General features: G+C 41.9%; 1 protein-coding gene across 1 annotated transcript; it reads right to left on the minus strand.

Moving 5' to 3' along the window:
- Positions 1 to 2,798: 2,798 nt before the first annotated feature.
- On the minus strand, positions 2,799 to 17,735 carry SLC6A14 (solute carrier family 6 member 14). Its single transcript, XM_035326098.1, has 14 exons — positions 17,604 to 17,735; positions 16,745 to 16,916; positions 14,905 to 15,036; positions 13,353 to 13,514; positions 11,796 to 11,931; positions 11,031 to 11,163; positions 9,266 to 9,406; positions 7,973 to 8,201; positions 7,763 to 7,888; positions 7,545 to 7,663; positions 6,232 to 6,331; positions 5,897 to 6,006; positions 4,990 to 5,157; positions 2,799 to 4,329 (listed from the first exon to the last, which is right to left on the minus strand). The coding sequence occupies exons 1-14, from the start codon at positions 17,649 to 17,651 to the stop codon at positions 4,180 to 4,182; spliced, it is 1,926 nt and encodes a 641-aa protein (XP_035181989.1). The 5' UTR covers positions 17,652 to 17,735; the 3' UTR covers positions 2,799 to 4,179.
- Between the last annotated feature and the right edge of the window lie 1,024 nt (positions 17,736 to 18,759).

The following is an 18,759-nucleotide window of genomic DNA, read 5'->3' on the forward strand; positions in this document are numbered from 1 at the left end:
AAATAAAATAAAATAAAATAAAATAAAATAAAATAAAATAAAATAAATAAATGCCAGCACTGTTGGGAGGTGTATGTGTGTGTGTTTATTTTTTAAACAAATCATTACACCAATCTACTGTAGAGGAAGGTCATTACTCATGGTGTAGAAATAAGCTTAAAATTATTGCCAACCAGATGCCAGGACCAGAACCTGACATTTATTTATTTTTAATCTGTAAAAGTCCTACCAGCATATTCATCATATTTACATCATAGAACAAGTTGGGAAAGATTTTTGTCATCCTTCAAATAGTTTTAAAGCAATGACTACTTCCTCATTCCAAATGAAGAAAGATCAAAACACCAACTCTCACCTCACCTCACAGTCCCAAAAAATGAGGGGAAAAAATAGATTTAAAGCTGAAACAAGAAAAGGAAGACATCAGTTTAAAACATGTGTGTTGCTTTTGGGCTTTAGGACACCTCAGCAAGGCCCCGTCATCTACAGGTGCAGAGAATGAGAACAGAGTGACTCTAGGGGCTTGAAAGGGGAGAACACAAAACATCCTAAAACTGAGTTGTGCAGCCATTTCCTAGGACCAGCCGTCTGCTGGGATGACCTGCGGCCAGCTCCTTCCTGCAGAGAGGCCGGACTGGCTTTGGCAGGGCAGATGTACTGCTACCTTAACAGTCGGCCAAGCAGAGGTTAGATGGAGCACTGAGCATCTTTTTCCACCCAACTAGAACATTTAAAAAATAAAATAAAATAAAATAAAATAAAATAAAATAAAATAAAATAAAATAAAATAAAATAATCAAAACCCTTTTGATATTGCCTGACTGATCCAAAGTTCAGAGGCTGCTCGAGGCTGCCCGACAGCCACCAGCAGGGCAGGACCGAGTGCCAAATGACTCGGTTTTCCGGCAGCTGCTTCATAACACGGGTCCCGGAGCCCCCGGAGGCTGCTCTGGGCGCAGGGAGGTCCCCGCCGCCCCCGCGCCGCGGCAGCCGGCAGCAGAGCCGCAGCCACGAGCCCAGGCTGCTCTCTGCTGGTTAGCGCAGCGCCACGCAGCCCAGGCTGCAAAGCGGGCGGGGGCCAAGAGGTGGTGATGCGGTAGAAATTGCGTGGATGATTATTAAATTTGACTTCTGAACCCTGAGCCGTCTCTGCAAGGGAAATAACTGGCGTGTGTGGGTGTGTTGTATTTGCTTTCATAAGCTAGGCCCCTCGCTAACTTACATGTTTATACAAATAATACAAGTACCATTTGTAATACCTCTTTTTAAATGGTTCCACGTTATTAGGCTTTTTAGGCTTTTTGGAACTGCTCATGTTTAAGTTCTCTTTCCTGCCTGAAAACATACTTCCGTTTTGAGCCAATCCAAAATGAACATACTTCTTTTCCAGTTCTACTTTTCTTTTTCCAAGCGTTTTCCTCTCATTCCTGTTTAGTTTGATTCAAAACAGAACCATTTTAACCTTTTTCCTTAAAGGAAAAAAAAAAAAAAAAAAAAAAAAGACAAAAAAAAAAATATACTCCACCACACAAGAAAAAACACAGGCATGTCGATTACTTGCCCAGCACAGAGCTCCATTTACCAGGAACACTACACTGGTCAGCACTGCAGATTTTTCAGCACAATACGCACTACAATGTTTGGCAGCAAACTGCATGGGTGAAGAAGATGCCCAGGTGGGCTGCCTCCATGCTGAGGGCCGGCAATTCTTTGCATAACCCTCAGGGGCTATTGAACAACCCCAGGTGCCAGGACAGAGTTGCGATGGGTAAGGAATATGAATGCTGACTCCCAACTGTTCATTAAGACTCCTCAGCAGATGCCTGCTTTCAGCAACATAAGGAGTAAATCAGCTTACCCAAAGAGAACAGAATGACTGGGTGCTCTGCAAAGATGGAAGATGCTCATGCACGTGTACACACACACAGAGGGATCCCAGCTCTGCTAGAGGCAAGGAAGGCAAACCTCATATTCAGAAGTGTGCTGATTTTCTTACCTTCGAAGATAGAGAAAGCACCTAGATGGGCCCCCAGCCCTTGAAAATTTGTCTTCTGTCGTTCTGGGAGGCTTAGATGGTACAAGATCATGAAAATAGCTCCTAGAAGACTGTAAGGGAAGTCTAGAGCAGAAGCCACTTCAAAGGAGCCCTGTGTGCAGCAGCAGGGTTTCTCCACAGAGCAGTAGATGGGCACCAGGTATTAGTCTTCAGCATTTCTTGCCAAAGCTCTTCTGGGCTCTTTTTGGACCTTTTTTGGCCTGCCTGCTTCGCCACCACCTTTGGAGCTCTCTCATTAGTTACTTGACTAACTCCTCTCTCCTTCCCAAAGACTGTTCCTTCCCAGGTACAAGCTGTTGCCCACCACAGCCCAGCGGTGGCTCTGATGGTTACCGGAGAATGAACACCACAGCTTTGCAGCACAGCCTGCTGCACCCAACCTCTCCATGCATCAGAGCCAGCAACAGTGCTGTTTTCTGCTGGTTCATGGCTAGACGCTGACCCCAGAGCAGTAGGAATGCAGGAATGTTTCACCACCTCCCATCACACTCTAATCCCACAGTCCTTTTTATAAACCCTCACACAATTACTACCTTTTCTGAGTCAGCTCCAAAACATTCCATCCTAACTTCCCTAAGAAAATGATTCCTGAGGTTGAACCTTTCCATCTGAATCTCCCAAAAGCTTAGGATCATGGAACAGTTGGTGGTACTTCCCACCCAACCAACTGCTCTCCGCAGCTCCATATAAAAGGCTGAAATCTCATTTTCCAGGTCAAAAAACCTCCAAACAAACAAAAACATTAAAAACAGAAAATTGCATTTTATTTGCAATACAGTGTTGATTTGTCACAAAAATATCAATATAAAACATACAGCAAGGTATGCAGCTAGGGCATCAAGCCATTATCCACACTCCTTCAATGTCCAGAAACAGTGACAAAGCCCTGAGAGGAAGGGACAGCTAGAAACCCTGTTGCATTGTTCCCAAGGAACTATTATCACAGTGAGAGAGACTTTCCTCAGCACACAAAATGTATGCATTCATTCCATACATCTTTTCTTCCCTTTATTGGGAGTTCACTTGTATTTGGGAGCACAGACTTACACTACTACCTAGGAACTGGGCGGTTAGGTTAAGAGAGCCTAACTTTTCAATAATCTCATGATTTCAGCAAATTTTGGACTACTGGTATTACAAGGCAGTTCTAACCTTCACTTGGGGTAAAGTTCTTCTTCTCTTGGCTCTACCAGAAGACTAATAACACTGTCCAAACCTTTTAAAAGCACTCTGGTCTCCTTTGCAAGGAAAAAACACAGCCTGAATGAAATATGCAGAGAACAATAAAAAAAAGCCTTGATGAGTGTAGAGAGAGCAGACAGCAGAAATCAAAAGTTACTGTTTCTGTCTGCAGAGCCTAGTTACAGATTGTTGGAAACAAAGAATTTTTGAATTATAGACAGATGAATGCTGGGAATGAAGCATGACATAAAAAAGATGACTATTTGTAGAGCACAGGGAAAATAATGACGAAGAAGCCTGCTTTTCACCATGTCATAGCCTTATTTCCAGTGATGAAAGTTTTTTTGCCACTCAGCATTAAGATGCATAGATGAAGTGAACACACACTGTAGAAAATACCAAATCCTGAGCAGCCTCACAGCATTGAGTAAGGTTTAGAGAAAAACTATTCGTATTCCCTAAGCTACAGAGCCAAGCAGCAGCACACCCCTGCAGCTCACCTCCAACCGTGGAGCACTATGGAGGGCAAAGCCCAGCAGAACGTAGCAACTGCACACTGCCTGTAGCACACAGGTGCATGCAAGCACAGCACCTCGTCTTAAATTTCACATGGCTGGGGAGCACCAGAATGTGTTTTTCTTCTCCTCCACACCAGTATGCACAGTCCAGCTGGATACTGGTTGGATGCGGTTAAGCATGCCCAGTCCATCAGCCTGGGGAGGCTGCAGAGCATTTTTCTGCCCTCTCAACCAAATTGTTTGGGGAGGTGTGTTCCTCCTCAAACATACATCTCTAAAAATAAATAGTATGGCTTGCTTTCATCTGAGGGTTGAACTTTGAAGGGCAGACGGTTGATTTTGTTGTTGTTTTGCATTGTCACTTTCTAATGGTTAAAGAAAAAAACACATTTATGATAAAAATTTGTCATCCAAATGGCCATCTCATTCACGAAAGTATGTGAAGCCAGACACAGTAGGAATCTCATGTTCCTTTTCCTTTTTAGGATTTACAACATGGCTGTATCTTTCACCTCGGTGACATTCCAGATAGGGACCCCAGTTTGCAGTGGGCCTGCAGCAGCTCACAATACGCTGGAAAACAAAAAACAAGGGACACTTTAACGTCCTACCTTAGTCTGTACTATTCTTAAAATTCAGTAAAGCTGTAATTCTAAATATGCCCTACAACTCAACAAATAGCAGACAAATTATCTAATAAAAAATTATTTTAAAAAAAAAAAATATATATATATATATATATAAAGGCATTCCAAATGTCTTTGTGTTCAGTGTATTCAGCCACAGAAATTATACAAGCAAAGAAAGCTGTGACCAATGGGACTCCTTGGCAAGGCTTGGTAAGAAGAACATATCTCAATTCCTACATTTGCTCATTTCAGTGAGGAATAGGAAGCAAAACTCCACGAAAATATATATATATACACACATGTTTTTTTTTTTTGCTTGTTTGTTTGTTTTTCAAAGTTTAAAGGTAGATGGAACAACAGAAGCGATGAAAAACACTGTTGAATGTGTGGGCACACCCCCAGAGAATTAGATTTTATCTTCATATCAGTTCACAGTAGTGTACATTTGACTCCAATTAAACTACCAAAAATGTGCTTTCATCTAAAAATGCAGTTGATGACACACTGAGGTACTGAACATGCTCTTGAAAAGAGGGCACAGACATTCCTTAAAATTCCAAGGAAAGTGAGATTTGATGCTCTGACATATTTTTTGTGCCCTTACCTGACAAATGTTTCCTTCAGCTTTAAATAGTTTTACGACAGCGACAATGGGAATCCAGATTACACAGAAGATAATCATACACCAGCCAACAGCAGTACCCCAGGCTGGATATAACACTGAGCCGTAAGTGGGAGTTGAAAACGTGACCAAAGACCAAACCAAAATTGCCTATTAAAATGAGAGAGAGAGAGACAAGAAGAAAAGTTCCACATAATTAACTTGCACTGTATTTCCAAGCTAGTTAGAAAAAGGACTATCTACAAATACTGCACAGTTCTCTCTTGCTTTCTGAACATGAGATTTGTTTATGCATCCCAACACTTCAATTACATTTACATTTAAACAGAATGAGATTTCTGGGTTCTGTTGCAATGTTATGCTGGAGAATATACGAATCTGCAAATCTCTTGGATTTGTGATATTAATAAATTCTGTAATACAGACATAATCCAAGCGTCTACAACTACAATTAGAAATGCAGGAGTAATGAAAAACTGAGATGCATGTGAAAGCAGACAAAAATCTTAGACAGGAGAACAGCTGGACATCCAAAGAGTAAACCCATGCCAGGGATTTGTCCAGAACATGGGATTTCTCTCAAACAGGAGAGTCTATGTTTTCAATTCATCATTGCAGACTGAGAGAATATGAAGTCAGCTGCTAGGACAGACAATCTGGTTGCTCTGTGTTACTCCTTAAAAAATAGATTCCTCTCCCTAGCTACTGATCTGAAGGTCTAGTTTCTCCTGGAAAGGACACAGAGAGGAATGATATATACAGGAAAGCACGGGTAGCATATAGATTGATCTACTGACTCCATCGTACCTTGTCTCTACATACAGTGCCCAGACATTCATCTCATGTCTGCATAATGTCACACTAATGTAATCCAGTCATCTGCACTCACCACTAACAGCACAGGAGTAAGGAAAAACCAGCACATTCTCCACCACAGCCAAAAGAAACAGCTCTTCTTTCCAATCATCATCTCAATGTCTTCGATAAATCTGTTTCCTCCTGTTGAAAAACAATTATATCATACATTGTAAAGCTGGTATGTATCTTGCAAGTGTGTTTATTTAAAAATAATAGAAGAAAGGTCTCCAGTTCTCTGATAACAAGATGAAAGACTTTAACCGTTAAGAAGTTATAAATTTTTTATTGCAGGATATAAAACATTTAATGTAGATTGTGCCTGTGATTGCATAGTCAGATCATGTCTTTTCAATGCAAAAAATTTACCGTAAATGTAGATGATGCCTATTATCTCCAGGACAGCAGCAATAAGTATTCCCCATCCAGCACAGAAATGATCTATTAAGTTAACCCAGTAAATTCCTGCCTGTAGAACAAACAAGAAAGAGGCAAAAATTTACCTGGTCCCCAGAATTTCTTCATGCAAATAAAATAAGTTGTGTCATTCAAATCTTTTATCTAGTTACCAGTCTAAGTTTTTTAAATCCCTGATTTTTTTGGTTTACGTACACATCTGTGAACTTTGCTTTATTTAAATATCTCTATGTAAAATTGAAAAGCACATCTGATGAAATACTATAGATCTGCATATTAACAAGATATGTGTACATGCATAGGATATATAAACAGCTGATAGCAGGATTCAAATTTGGAACTTAACAGTATCAAAGCATCAGCTTCACAGGAATACAAGAAAGAATATAAGATTAAATGTTGGCAAATATTGTTTCACTACCTTGAATATTGAGCAACAGGAATAGCTATGCCAGTTAGTAACTCTGATAGTTTTGTTTATTCCTACACACACAAGTGTCCCAGATTGGTTAAACACAGCTTTAAACACCTGAATACAGTAGTAGAATCACAAAGAAGGGAACGAGCTTTATAACACTTCACACTCCTTCATATTAAGTCCTTTGCAAATTTCTCTGTCTCATTTTATAACCTGTTTTTTGCTTGACCATACATCTGCCTATTCACCACAACCATCTTCATTACATTCTCAGACTAATTGCATGCATAAATCTGTATTTCTAATGTAAACACTGCAATGAATCTTTACATCCTTAAGAGCAACTGCCTCAAGAAAAAGTAGAGTGTACAGAAAATTCCATATATTTCAGAAGTAACCATGAGCTAATCGTTTTTTATTACTTGAGCAGGCAATTACTCAAATGCTGTCTCTTAGTCAGTTATGAACACAAAGATCCCATCCACATCTAGCAACAGTTCCCACAGTGCTGCAGATATACTGTACACATATGCTTGAGATTACACAAATAACCTCCTAAACTGAAGAGCAAAAAGTCAGGTTGATGCCTCACCGGCTATTTATAGGCCTTCTATTTAAAAGCATATCTCAGTTTAGGAACTAGTAGAAAGCCTTAGGTTCTTCAAAGTTTCCCCATGAGAATTTCCGCTTTGCATGTCCAGCACATTGACAAAATTCATGATTCTCTCAGATCCATACAAACAGGAGCACTCAAGGAAGCCCTTGTCACACTGTGATTTAACTTACGATTTAACTTATCACTTGTAGCATAATTAAAGCCATTGCCAAAGAAAGTTTAATGCCTCACCTGAGTAACACAGATAAGACCAAGAAAGAAGAGCAATATGCACACACCCAGGGTTATAGGGATTCTCAATTTTTTCATCATTTGGGGATATATATCTTGTATGGTGGTTGTAAGTGTTTCTGCAAGGGAAGGATAATTGTGGGTTTTGAACAGAAGTAGCACAATTACAAAGGGACTTGTCATTTGAAAAGCAATGGGTCGTTTAGAGCTTCACTCACCTATGGTAGCAAATTGAGAGTCAAGGCCCAAGAGCAGAAGCATGAAGAAAAATAAAAAGGACCAAAGAGGAGAAACTGGTAACTTGGAGAGAGCCTCTGGGTAGGCTACAAATGCCAGATCAAAACCTGCAAAGAAGTGGAATGAAGGATGTTACCGTTATGCCTTGGCCAAAGTAGGTCCCTGTACTGACAGTGCAATGATCAACCTACCTGAATCTACAACCTCTGAGACAGGTCTGTCCAACACAAATGCCATATGTCCCAAGACGGAGAAAATTGCAAACCCAGCAAACACACTGGTGAGGCAGTTTGTTACACAAACAAAAATAGCATCCGAGTAGCAGTTGTTGTGGAACTTATTGTACGAAGACAAAGCAACAAGCCCACCCCATGCCACAGACAAGGAGTAGAATATCTGAGTGGCTGCATCTTTCCAAACCTACCAGAAACAAGAACATGAGAGTTACTGTACTACTTATAAAACATATCACAGATATTCAAGTCTTCCCTCCATGGCAGCTCCAGGATTTTTCTACACTTAGTCAAAATATCTAATTTTATTTCATATGAATTTCAGAGTAGGTGGGATATAACTTGCTAGTGACCCTGCAGTCTCCAGCAAAAATAGTATCATCTGTGATCTCAGGAAGGTCACATCCCAAGTATGTTGCCAAATATGTAAGCCTTATTGGATTAACCCTGAAGAAGAAATTCAATTCATTCACATATGTAGGTTGTCAAGATAGAAGTCTTGTCACAGTGCCAATGAATAAGCAAAACCAGGACAGGGTATCAGAAATGAGTTTCCATGTGCTCACCCACTTGTGTGCTTCACACCATGACCCAGACAAATCACTTCTGTGAGAAACTGCGCCTCTACTGCAGCCCCACAGTTAGTGTCAAATGCTTGCAAAAAATACCACAAATTAAGTGTACTGAATATTTGCTTTTCTTCAAACAGATCTAATGCTGTCCTAAACAAGAACATAAAAAAATCCAGGCTTCCTTTGCATGAAGTACCTTTCCCTGTCCATCTAATTTTTGGGGGGCTAATTTGCTGTGCAAGGCACTGCACGAATTTCCAGCTCAGGCAGTCCTTCATTTTTCTGATAGAGGCCCTTGAAATCTTTAGCAGCGTGGGCCTCGCAAGAAAGCAATGCTCACTCCCACAGCAAGAACTTTCTCAGCAGGCTCTGCTAGGATGAAACCCATGCCTCCAGAGAACTACTTAGAGGCAATAGAATAGAAATTGCTACTGTCTGGTGGGTAGGGAGGGAGCAGAAGGTAGCCACTTTTTAGATCAAGCGTAGCTAGAACAGGAACTTGGACTTCTTATTGAGCTGGAAAATCAGAACCCAGCTGTGGATAAGGAACCAGGGCAGGACATGAAGAAGTATTTGACTGGATTAAAAAATAAAATAAATAAATAAATTGCTCAGTAAATGACAAGCCCATATAACCACAGAAGTTCTTCATGCCTCCAGACCTCACACTATGTCTCACCTCTGCCTCCATCAGCTTGGTGATGTTGGACTGTTTCCCAATGTAGTATTCAATGCCATCCAGAGCACCTTCCAGGGTGGCACCTCGTACCAGTAAGATGAGCAGGATGACATAGGGGAAGAGTGCAGTAAAGTAGACAACCTGCAGAAAGAAGGGTGGGGACGCACATTAGCAGTGAGGGGATGCACAGCCCTCTGTGCATGAGGAATAGTGAGTGTTTAGGCTAAGAGCTGCTGGTACAAACAAAGAACAGATGATTAGGGAAGTGAGGCTGAAGGTGAACACACATGTCAAACACTAATCATCTGGCTTAGCCAGTTCTGGAACTTCATTCCAGCAGAAAGCCCAAGCCACATATCCACTTCTCAGATACCACTTGATCAGTTTCAGAAATGTTTTCTGGTATGATTTACTGCAGTAGCAAGGCCTGAACTCAACTACCCCAGCTGCCTCTTGCTAGCCAGTGTTTCTAGCAAATGAGAGCTTGGAGACAGTCAAAATTAGGTTATCAGGATGGAATTATCTCCTGTTGAGACTGAAAAGGAAAACCATGCTGGAAGCTTTTCTTTTTACTGGAAACAAAGATTTTAAGCTCTCCCAGACACAGATCTTTTTTGTTGTTTGTCTATTCAACTTCTAGCATGATGGGATCCAGGCCAGCAGCAGGGCCCAGCAGTGCTACTATGAAGCAGGTTATGTTCAACAATACTATTGTTTCTCTAATCTTGGTTTCAGTGTTACACAGCCAGATAATTGACACAATACTGCTGATTACACCAAGCCATAGCACTACACCATCACATGACTGGTTGTCATTTTTGAAGACCTCCTTCACATATATTTGCCCACAGTGGCCAATTCTCTCCATGCTTCATCTTTTCCCAATTCCTTCCCAACTAGATTGTTCTGATTCTTAACTTATTCCTCAGAAGTGACAGTTGGAAGAGCCATTTGCTGGGAACCCAAGGAATGTGAGTATAAGAGTAGCATTGTGCCAGAAAAAAAAAAAAAGGCTGGGAAAGTACAGGTATTCCATGGGTAATCCAGTACTGAGAGGGTAGAAAGCTTGGAATAGAAAAGGAGAATAGAGGAAGATATTAGAATGAACAACAGCAAACAGGTGGTGAGGAATCACAGAAGGCGGGAAAAAATTAAACTCAGCCTTCCTGAAGTCTGGAGAGGAATTCACCTACCCCAGGAGAACCCAGGCAGCCAGGGGAGCTCAGCAGAACCAGAGTCTGAAAACCAACATCTGTGGGGACCTGGCCCCTAAAATCTGCTTGAAATCTTGAATATAAACAAGATTTCACAACCGAGTAAGAACCTGTACCTGCATATCTGTTTGCAGGACTTGACCTGTATTGTCCAAACATCTCAACTAGTCTGTAGGTGCAAATTATTGGGTGTTACCGGGGCAGGCGGGTGTGTGCAGTCACATGCACATGTCCATCACAACAGGCCAAGCAACTGCCAGAACTCAGCCTGGATCGCTTGCATGACAGCACAATCTCTGAATATATGGCCCTGGTGGAGCCAGGAGAGCAGTGCATTAAGTAACTGCTGTGCAATGAGCACCTTACTCATATTTTATGTAACAGTTATGAAGCCAAGGAGCAGCAAAAACATCTAAATCAGAGACCAACAGAGGGTAGTGGGTTAGGATTGAATCCTGCTGTGTGCTAGCCTCCCTCAAGTCCAACTGACATTAGAAGTGCTGCTGGGCAGGATCAGGCAAGAAGTCTGCTGTCTGCTTTCCCTAAATTACCTTTCCAGAAGATTTTATTCCTTTAAACAGTGCAGCTCCAACAATCATCCAAGACAGGAGGAGGCAGAGGGCCAGGTACCACACGATGTTACCAGTCTCGTCCAGCCCACTTGAGCGCTGAAGAGCCACTTTACTGAAAGCACAAAACACTGCAATGAGAACAGAGTGACAGCAAAACACACTCCCCTTTGGCCCCTTCCTAAAGGAAAATGTGCTGCTTTCTGCAGATATTACAAGACCCTGCAGACGTTTTCATGAGTGTGCAGCTGTAACTGCATGATTGGAGTTGAAAAACAAAACATTTAACTGCGTGTTTTTCACTTTTTAATTTCCGCCAGCCCTCAGTTCTCCATATGTCTTCCATCATGACTACCGCAGCCTTTCAAGTTAACCATAAAACTCTAATGGCTTGAAAAAGAGCCTGTGAGAAGAATCAGTTCCCAGGCAAATGAAAATCGTGTGGCTAAAGAAACAGAGATTTCACAGTAGGCCCAGGTTCTGAAGGTGAATATATTTTACACAATAACTCCTTAATATACATATATATATAAACACACACACCATATATAAAGACACGATGTAGTTCCAACCAGGACTCAAGAGAAGAGGACTTCTTTAGCTGGATTATTTTTCAGTTTGCTACAGGTTGACCCTTTTTCTTCCATATATATAATTTTGAGCACCCAGCCTCACCAATGAAAATTTAAGTTCTATCTGCACAGATTTACATGCCCAGGCTCCTTGACTAGTTTGTGTCTTACTTACTTCCAGTACTGCTCACTGGGAAATTGCACTGGTTTATAGTTTATGGTGTCATTGATACATGTGAGATTGTTGCTTGTGATGAATGAGTAGTTTGCATGAATGATTTCTCCATTTAAGGTTGCATTGCAGTCACTTACTGAAAGAAAAAGTGAAAAAGAAAAAAGGGACTATTAACAGGCAGAGAGAAAAAAAATGCCAGCCTACTATACTAAGTATGCTTTCTCAAGTTATAGCTTCAGTTTTTCTACTAAGGTAACTACATTTAGAAATAAATTTGAACTACTACTTGCAGCTGTGAGTTTCTTACTCTGAATGTAAATCTAAACACCAGAAATCTGGTGTGCTCAGCTCCCCCTTTCTCTTTTTGTAAAGAGTACTTGCAAAAGACAGAACTGAAGATAGTTAAGATCTGAGCCTTAGTTATTCTATGAAAACCCTTGTCCCAAACCAAGCTTACATGCTGTTTAACCTCTAGCAGCTTAACATTATTATGGTAGAGGACTTCTGAAGATCTTTAAACATTTTCATTACTGTCATTGTTTTTCTTTGTGGTTGTTTGTCAGTTTTTTTTTGGGGGGGGAAGGGGTGCTAAAACATAAAACAAACATGATCTGCTCTCAGTATTGAAGAACAGCACTGTATCAGCACTTAGTGTGAAAGTCTGTTTGAAGAATACTTGAGAACAACACCTTCAGTTGTGTTTTGTATTGCTCCAGCACTTTGAAAATTTAGGTTAAAACATGTTTGTTATAAGCAGAAGTCATTTTTTTTGTTCAATAAAACATCTTAACTTCATTTTATGAAACCTATAAATCTTATGAGATATTAGCAAATACACAGTTAAGAGAGTTACAATTAGATTAGCATTTTAAACAATATAATCCATCATGATCCTGTCCCTGTTATTTTAATAATCTTAGAGGTTACATGGCAACACATTTCCAACTGGGCTAATAATTAATAATTATCTCACCAACTTCACCTTTTGCCTTAAACTGGTCTGACACGGAAATTAGTGAGATAAGTGTTTGGCAGTACGTGGACTGCCAAACATCAAGAACAATAGCATGGAGATATGTTCTAAACATAGAATAAATTGCAAGACCAATGCCTTGTTGGTGCTTGGGATTACCATAGCCACAGGAAAGGCATGAAAGTACCCCCAATAAATGAATAAGAAAGTGTAGGAAGAAAAGTAAGAATAAGAAAAGTAAGAATACTTTTGTTTCACATAAGGGAGGTTATTACTTTACCATGATGCACGATGAAATGGGAATGCAATATTTCTTCTAGTATGTACAATCCCCAGAAATGTTAGAGCTTAAAAGAGAAAAAATGGCAACCAACAAGGAAAGTCCACCCCAGCTCTCTGTAGATTTCCTAAGTACCCAAAACTGGTAAAAGGGAAGCAGACAAGCTTCAGGCTTGTGTGTTTAGAGACAAAATCCAGGAACAATTCTTTCAAGCCATCTCGCTCCTGTAATTTCTCCCAGAAAACAGCATGAAGTACAATTTTTCAAAAGAGTAATATTAAGCTGTATCTGTTAAGTTGCGTACTTAGGCGTGTTTTGCTGCAGAACTCATCTGCCCATGAAAAGCAATCTGACCATGGTAGCACTTTTTGAAATGAGGCAAATAAGTAGTAGAGTGCATAAGCGATGATAACATTATAGTAGATCGCCACAAACGTTGAGATGATGACCATCGTGATGCCCACACCTAAGCAAAGAGAAAAGACATCTGTCTTAATTAATCTTGGGTTGAAAAATTGAACAGCCTTCAGCTGAATTTTTAAGTTACTTTAAAAAAATCCAAGTCTAAAGGAGAAATTCAATTTTTTTTTCTCTCCTAGTTCAGTTGGATGCTTTGATTGCTTAGTAAAATAAGAGAAACTATACAAAAACTAGGACTGATCATGACATTTTAAAGATTCTTGTGTAATGATTAATTTTGCCAGTAAAAGAGAAACAACACAGCTTAGTCTATCTCTGCCAATAATATTGTTATCCTCTTTTGTTAAAATTAACATCGTTCTGAAAGTTTGGGAAAATCTGCTAAACAGGTCTTAATTGTTTTAGAGCGTATATTTAAATTTATATCTTCACAGATACATAAAGCATTAGCTATGTCTATAGACTTTTGCTTTGAAGATAAGACACTATTCTTCTCGAAAATGGTTGTTTGTGCTGCAGAATGGAGACTGGCAAAAGGAATAAGTATTTAGCCAACCAGCTAGATTGTAATCCCTTTTGTTTCTGTAGAGAAGGTGACGAGTAAAGTTCTTATTGTATCAGAAAAAACTTCCTTGTTCCTACATTAATTTCTCTGATAAAGAGGACAAACAAGACCAATTACATAGTCCTTTACACCTATCAGTTCAAGTCCCGGATCAATATAATCGAGTAAAGCATGCAGTCAGTTGCTTTTAAACACGTCTTCATATCAAATTCAAACTCTCACACAGATATGCAAACTACTACAGAATATTATTTCTCTTATCACAAGAGGCACTTCACCTTATAAAGCCGGCATCTAACCTATTTTATCATAACAACAGATGAATCCCAATGCAGTGACGTGGATGAATGCACACACAGTGGTGCATAAAACAATAAACCCTGTTTTCCTGTGCCAGCTCCAGTAGCCAAACAAAGAATTAGCAAATCAGCATGGAATTGCCTTGCGAGGTATTTAGGATATATACATAAAGAAACAGCAGTAAAGTTAAGTTCCGAAAAATGATTTGCAATCTCTTACACACAGTGCTAAGTATTTAACTGGGGTTTTCCTCACACAGCAAGCTCTGTAACGTTCCTCTTTCTGGACAGCTGCAGTTAGCCTGGCAGGCTGCATGACACCAGGGCAATCACAGATAAAGCCTCTCATAATTAACAACTTCATGGAAAATCATTAACCCACATCTATTTATTAGTTCACTACTAAGAAAGATATGTATCTGAGAATGTAACACTAACCTTGTAATGGTAGGAATAGTCTCCACACAAAAAAATGACTTCTCATAGTTAATAGATGTGGATTAATGATTAGTCCACGGAATTGTTTACTAATAAAATGAGAAAGAAATATGAGAAATTTTAACGATACCAACCTTGAAACAATGGTAATATTCTCCAGACAGAAATTGGCCCTAGACTGGCAAACTGCCCCAGGGAACATTCCATGAAAAATAAAGGCAAGCCAGCTAATGCCAACATCAGTGTATATGGGATTAGAAAAGCACCTGAAGGAAAAAAAAAAAAAAAAAAAAAAAAAAAGAATATTTCAGTAGTCACCACAGTTTTAATACATTTTATACTCCCACTTTTCCCTGCCTCAAATAACCCACTTTTTTGTTGTTGTTGTTTTGCTTTTTGCAGAATAGAGCCACTGATTTTTGTTTGTTTGTTTTGCTTTTTGCAGAATATAGATTTATAAACTCTTTTTTCTGTAAGACTAAATAGTACCTATGATGAAGAGACACAGATTACCAGAAGAACCAATTATTTGTATGGTATTATTTCTCTTATAGATTTAAAAGCATTTTACAAGAACTACTGAAGACTCTGTTCTCATAGAAACAGGAGCACTGCTCAGCTGTAGGCTCCATTGGCTTTGTCTGCTTTCTATTTCATCTTCTGGCTTTTATTTTAAAGAGGAACAGAACCATCTCTTCATGTACTTAACTGTGAGTTGCAGCTGCACTGTTAGAGTAGCTACTGGATGTCAAAGCATGAAAATTATTTTATACGGTTGGCTGACTCCTGTGTCAAACAGGATCTCAGCATGGCTTTTGTGTGAGTCCATCTTAAAGTGCACATTAACCTGATATCAATGAGAACCCTGTTCTGTGAAAGGGATTGGAACTGCTTTTGTGTTTGTGCAAAAGATAGGGAAAGTGAGAGTTCAGCTTTCCTAAACATGACCTGATATCCACACGTGTAAGTGAACTGAAATCCATCCTCCTCTTTGCTGTCAAACATAAAAGCAGTCAAGGACCCAGTACTGCAAGGAACTTCAAATACCTGCTGTAACTTAAGGATGTAAATACCCCCTCTGAATTAGCTGGGGAAAGAAGGATACAAGAAATGGCACAGATATGCTCCAAACGCTAAGCTTTCTGCTGCAGCAGATACAAAGCCACCTAATAGATGGAATAATGTCATGGCTTGTTTTGTTTTCACAATTTTCTTCAACAACCGTAACTAAGACAACTGGGCTAATAAATCAGTAAAACTTCTGTACCAAGAATCCCATCTTGTGTTTCACGTGCAGCTGAAAGCACTGTGTTGCATTCAGAAACCAGAATTTGCCTTAAAATGACTGTTAGGCAGAGTCTATACAGGTAAGTTCTCTGCAGTTACTTGGCATTTACACTCTCTTTAATTAGGGGTGATTGCCTGGCATATAGACAAAGCCCTGGGATCATAGGTGGGGAATCCAGAGTCTCCGTTTATTGTGTTAGCAGGAAAAGGTTCTCTCTGCCTCACATTTCTCAAGTACCTGATGTGGATAATTATCAAGCTTGGATTAATTATTCCAGTTTAGCTTGCTTGCTGGGCAAAACAAAGGTTGAGAGAGAATTCAGTTGCTCTCTACAAACATATCAGAAGGCTAACACTGAGGAGGGAGAATGGCTGTTTAGGTTAACAGGGGATATTGACACAGTGACAAAAAGGTGCAAGCCTGTCACTAGTAAATCATTAGAGCTCTGGAATACTCAGATGGAAGTTTGCAGTTAAAACTAAATATTTCCCTCCTCAGGTGATACCCAAATAACACAGTGATGCTTCTTCCTCCTCTTGCCTTTCCTATCAGTGGGCATTATGCCATTTCCCAAGGAAATGCTCACACCCAGCTTTGACAAAACACACCCAGCCTCAGGGCTTGCCTTCATCGCTCTCAGAGATAGCAAGGTGTGCCCACCCAAAATGGCCATTCAATACAGTTACCTCCACCGTTCTGGTAGGTGAGATAGGGAAAACGCCAGACGTTGCCCAGGCCCACAGCATAGCCCACCATGGAGAGCAGGTAGTCAGCTTTGTTCGACCAGTTGCCACGTTCCAAGTTCTCATCACTGTCACTGGCGTGGGCATCTTTTTCGTTTGACAAACTGAAGTCCTTGGAAGAGAAGAAGGATGGCTCAGGATCACTCACCCCTGATGTGAGCAGGGCTGTCATGTCCTCACTTATCTGTCCGCAGCAGCACCTGGGCATCACTGAGCAGGGCAGCTACGTAGGGAAGGCAGAGCCAGGAGGGTTGCCAGTCCTGCTGGTCCCTGGCCAGACAGCATGGATCTGTTAGAGAGTGCCGTCCCAGAGAGCCCAAAGAATCTTCAGGGACAGTCTTGCCCTACTCCTACCTCAGCCCCTATTGGGGCAGCACCTCCAGGGGACACGTCCCCTGCTGTGCTCTAGTATATGCCGAGGTGCACCCCTACCTGTCCAGGTGTTGATGCCAGCTCATCCCCCTTTGCTTACATGTCTGAGTCCCCTTATATTCTTGTACCTGCCTGAAGATGCTTCCATGCCTGCTGAGGTGCAACCTTACCTCACCTGTCCAGCACTTCCACAGCTGCCCAGGTACACATACCCTTCCAGCCCAAGTGCCCTACACCCATATGGGATACCTTCATCCCGTACCTTCTTAGGTTCGCCCATACCTGTTCTCCCACACCTGCCCAGGTACCCCCATAGCCCACCTGGCCAGGTGCTCTCATACCTGCCCAGGTGTCTCTGTACCTCACCTGCCTTTCTGCTTTCATACCTGCTCGAATTCCCCCACCTGCCCCGTGCCTCCCCCATCCCCACCTTCTTCTTCCCGCAAGAGAGGAAGCCCGGCAGGCTGAGCATCCCCATCGCTGCCGCTCCACTCTGCCCGCGCCGCCTGCCTCCCGGCCCTTTATCGGAGCCGCCTCCCGCCCGCCGCCCGCCCCCCTGCCGGGAACCGCGGCTTCGGGGCTGCCCCGCGGTCCGGGCGGGGCCGCCGGCGATGCGGCACCTCCCGCCCCCGGGGCGCTGCTCAAGGCATCCCCTCGCCACCCGCCCCAGTCCGTGCCCACTTCCCCTCCGCACACCAACCGCGCACCCACATCCTCGGGAACACCCACCTGCCCAAGCCTGCCCCAGTCTCCTGCCCACTTCCCCTCCTAACTATCCCCTGCCCTTCCCAGCCTTACCCCAGACCCACTTCCCTCATCACACACCTTCTTCCTTCTCTGCCCGTGCCTTGCTTCCACCTACAGAGCTGCCAACTCCCCCCGACACACACGTGCCTAAGCACCGCACACCTGCCAGAACAACTGACAGCACGCTCATCCCCTGCCTCTCACCGCAGGGCCACTGCCCAGCCACCTCACCTATGTTCATGCCATACCAGCAGACCCCTGCTCAAGAGTTACCCCTCTTTCATATCCAGTCCCCACACATCCCTGCCTCCTATTGCCTCTCTCTCTTCTCCGTCCTGGAGTCTAAGCAAAAGAGATACATGAAAGCAAAGGGCACAAGGGGGTTAAGCAAGATGGAAATTTCAGTTTCTAAACACACCTTCCATGCACAGGACAGGCACAGAAAGGGCAGGTCATAAAAGCAAAGCCAACCTCCAGAGGAGGAATTTAACAAGCACGACAATTTTAATGACAACTTTTCTGAAGAGCTCCCCAGCTTCACCCACCCAAGTGGCATTCCCCAGGCGTGCCCTAAGGACACAGAGGAATATGTTGGCCAAAGAATACCAGGCATGCATGTGCAAGGGGATGCAGGTTGACTAGCTGCTTAAATGCATCTTAAGCTGCTCTTTTCTAAGACTCCCAGATCCACACTCTGACAAACATACACTGTCGATCCTCAGTGAGATTTCATGTTGAAGAAAGTACTACCATGGCTCAGTCTAGCCATGAGTAAGAGCTGTATCAGGAGTGAGAAGTGTGGGAGACAGTGCTTGAATAGTAGGAAGGTCAAATCAGAT

The sequence above is a fragment of the Oxyura jamaicensis genome, chromosome 4 (genome assembly GCF_011077185.1).
Source record: "Oxyura jamaicensis isolate SHBP4307 breed ruddy duck chromosome 4, BPBGC_Ojam_1.0, whole genome shotgun sequence".
Classification (NCBI taxonomy): Eukaryota; Metazoa; Chordata; class Aves; order Anseriformes; family Anatidae; genus Oxyura; species Oxyura jamaicensis.

What these genes read in the sequence shown, in the direction of transcription:
- SLC6A14 (XM_035326098.1), bottom strand. Translation starts at nt 17,651, where the DNA reads ATGGGGATGCTCAGCCTGCCGGGCTTCCTCTCTTGCGGGAAGAAGAAG. An exon ending in AATATTACCATTGTTTCAAG is followed by an intron (nt 13,515 to 14,904) that starts GTTGGTATCGTT and finishes CTCTTTGCTTAG; the next exon opens with GTGTGGGCATCACGATGGTC. An exon ending in AGGCATCATCTACATTTACG is followed by an intron (nt 6,007 to 6,231) that starts GTAAATTTTTTG and finishes GTTTTTCAACAG; the next exon opens with GAGGAAACAGATTTATCGAA.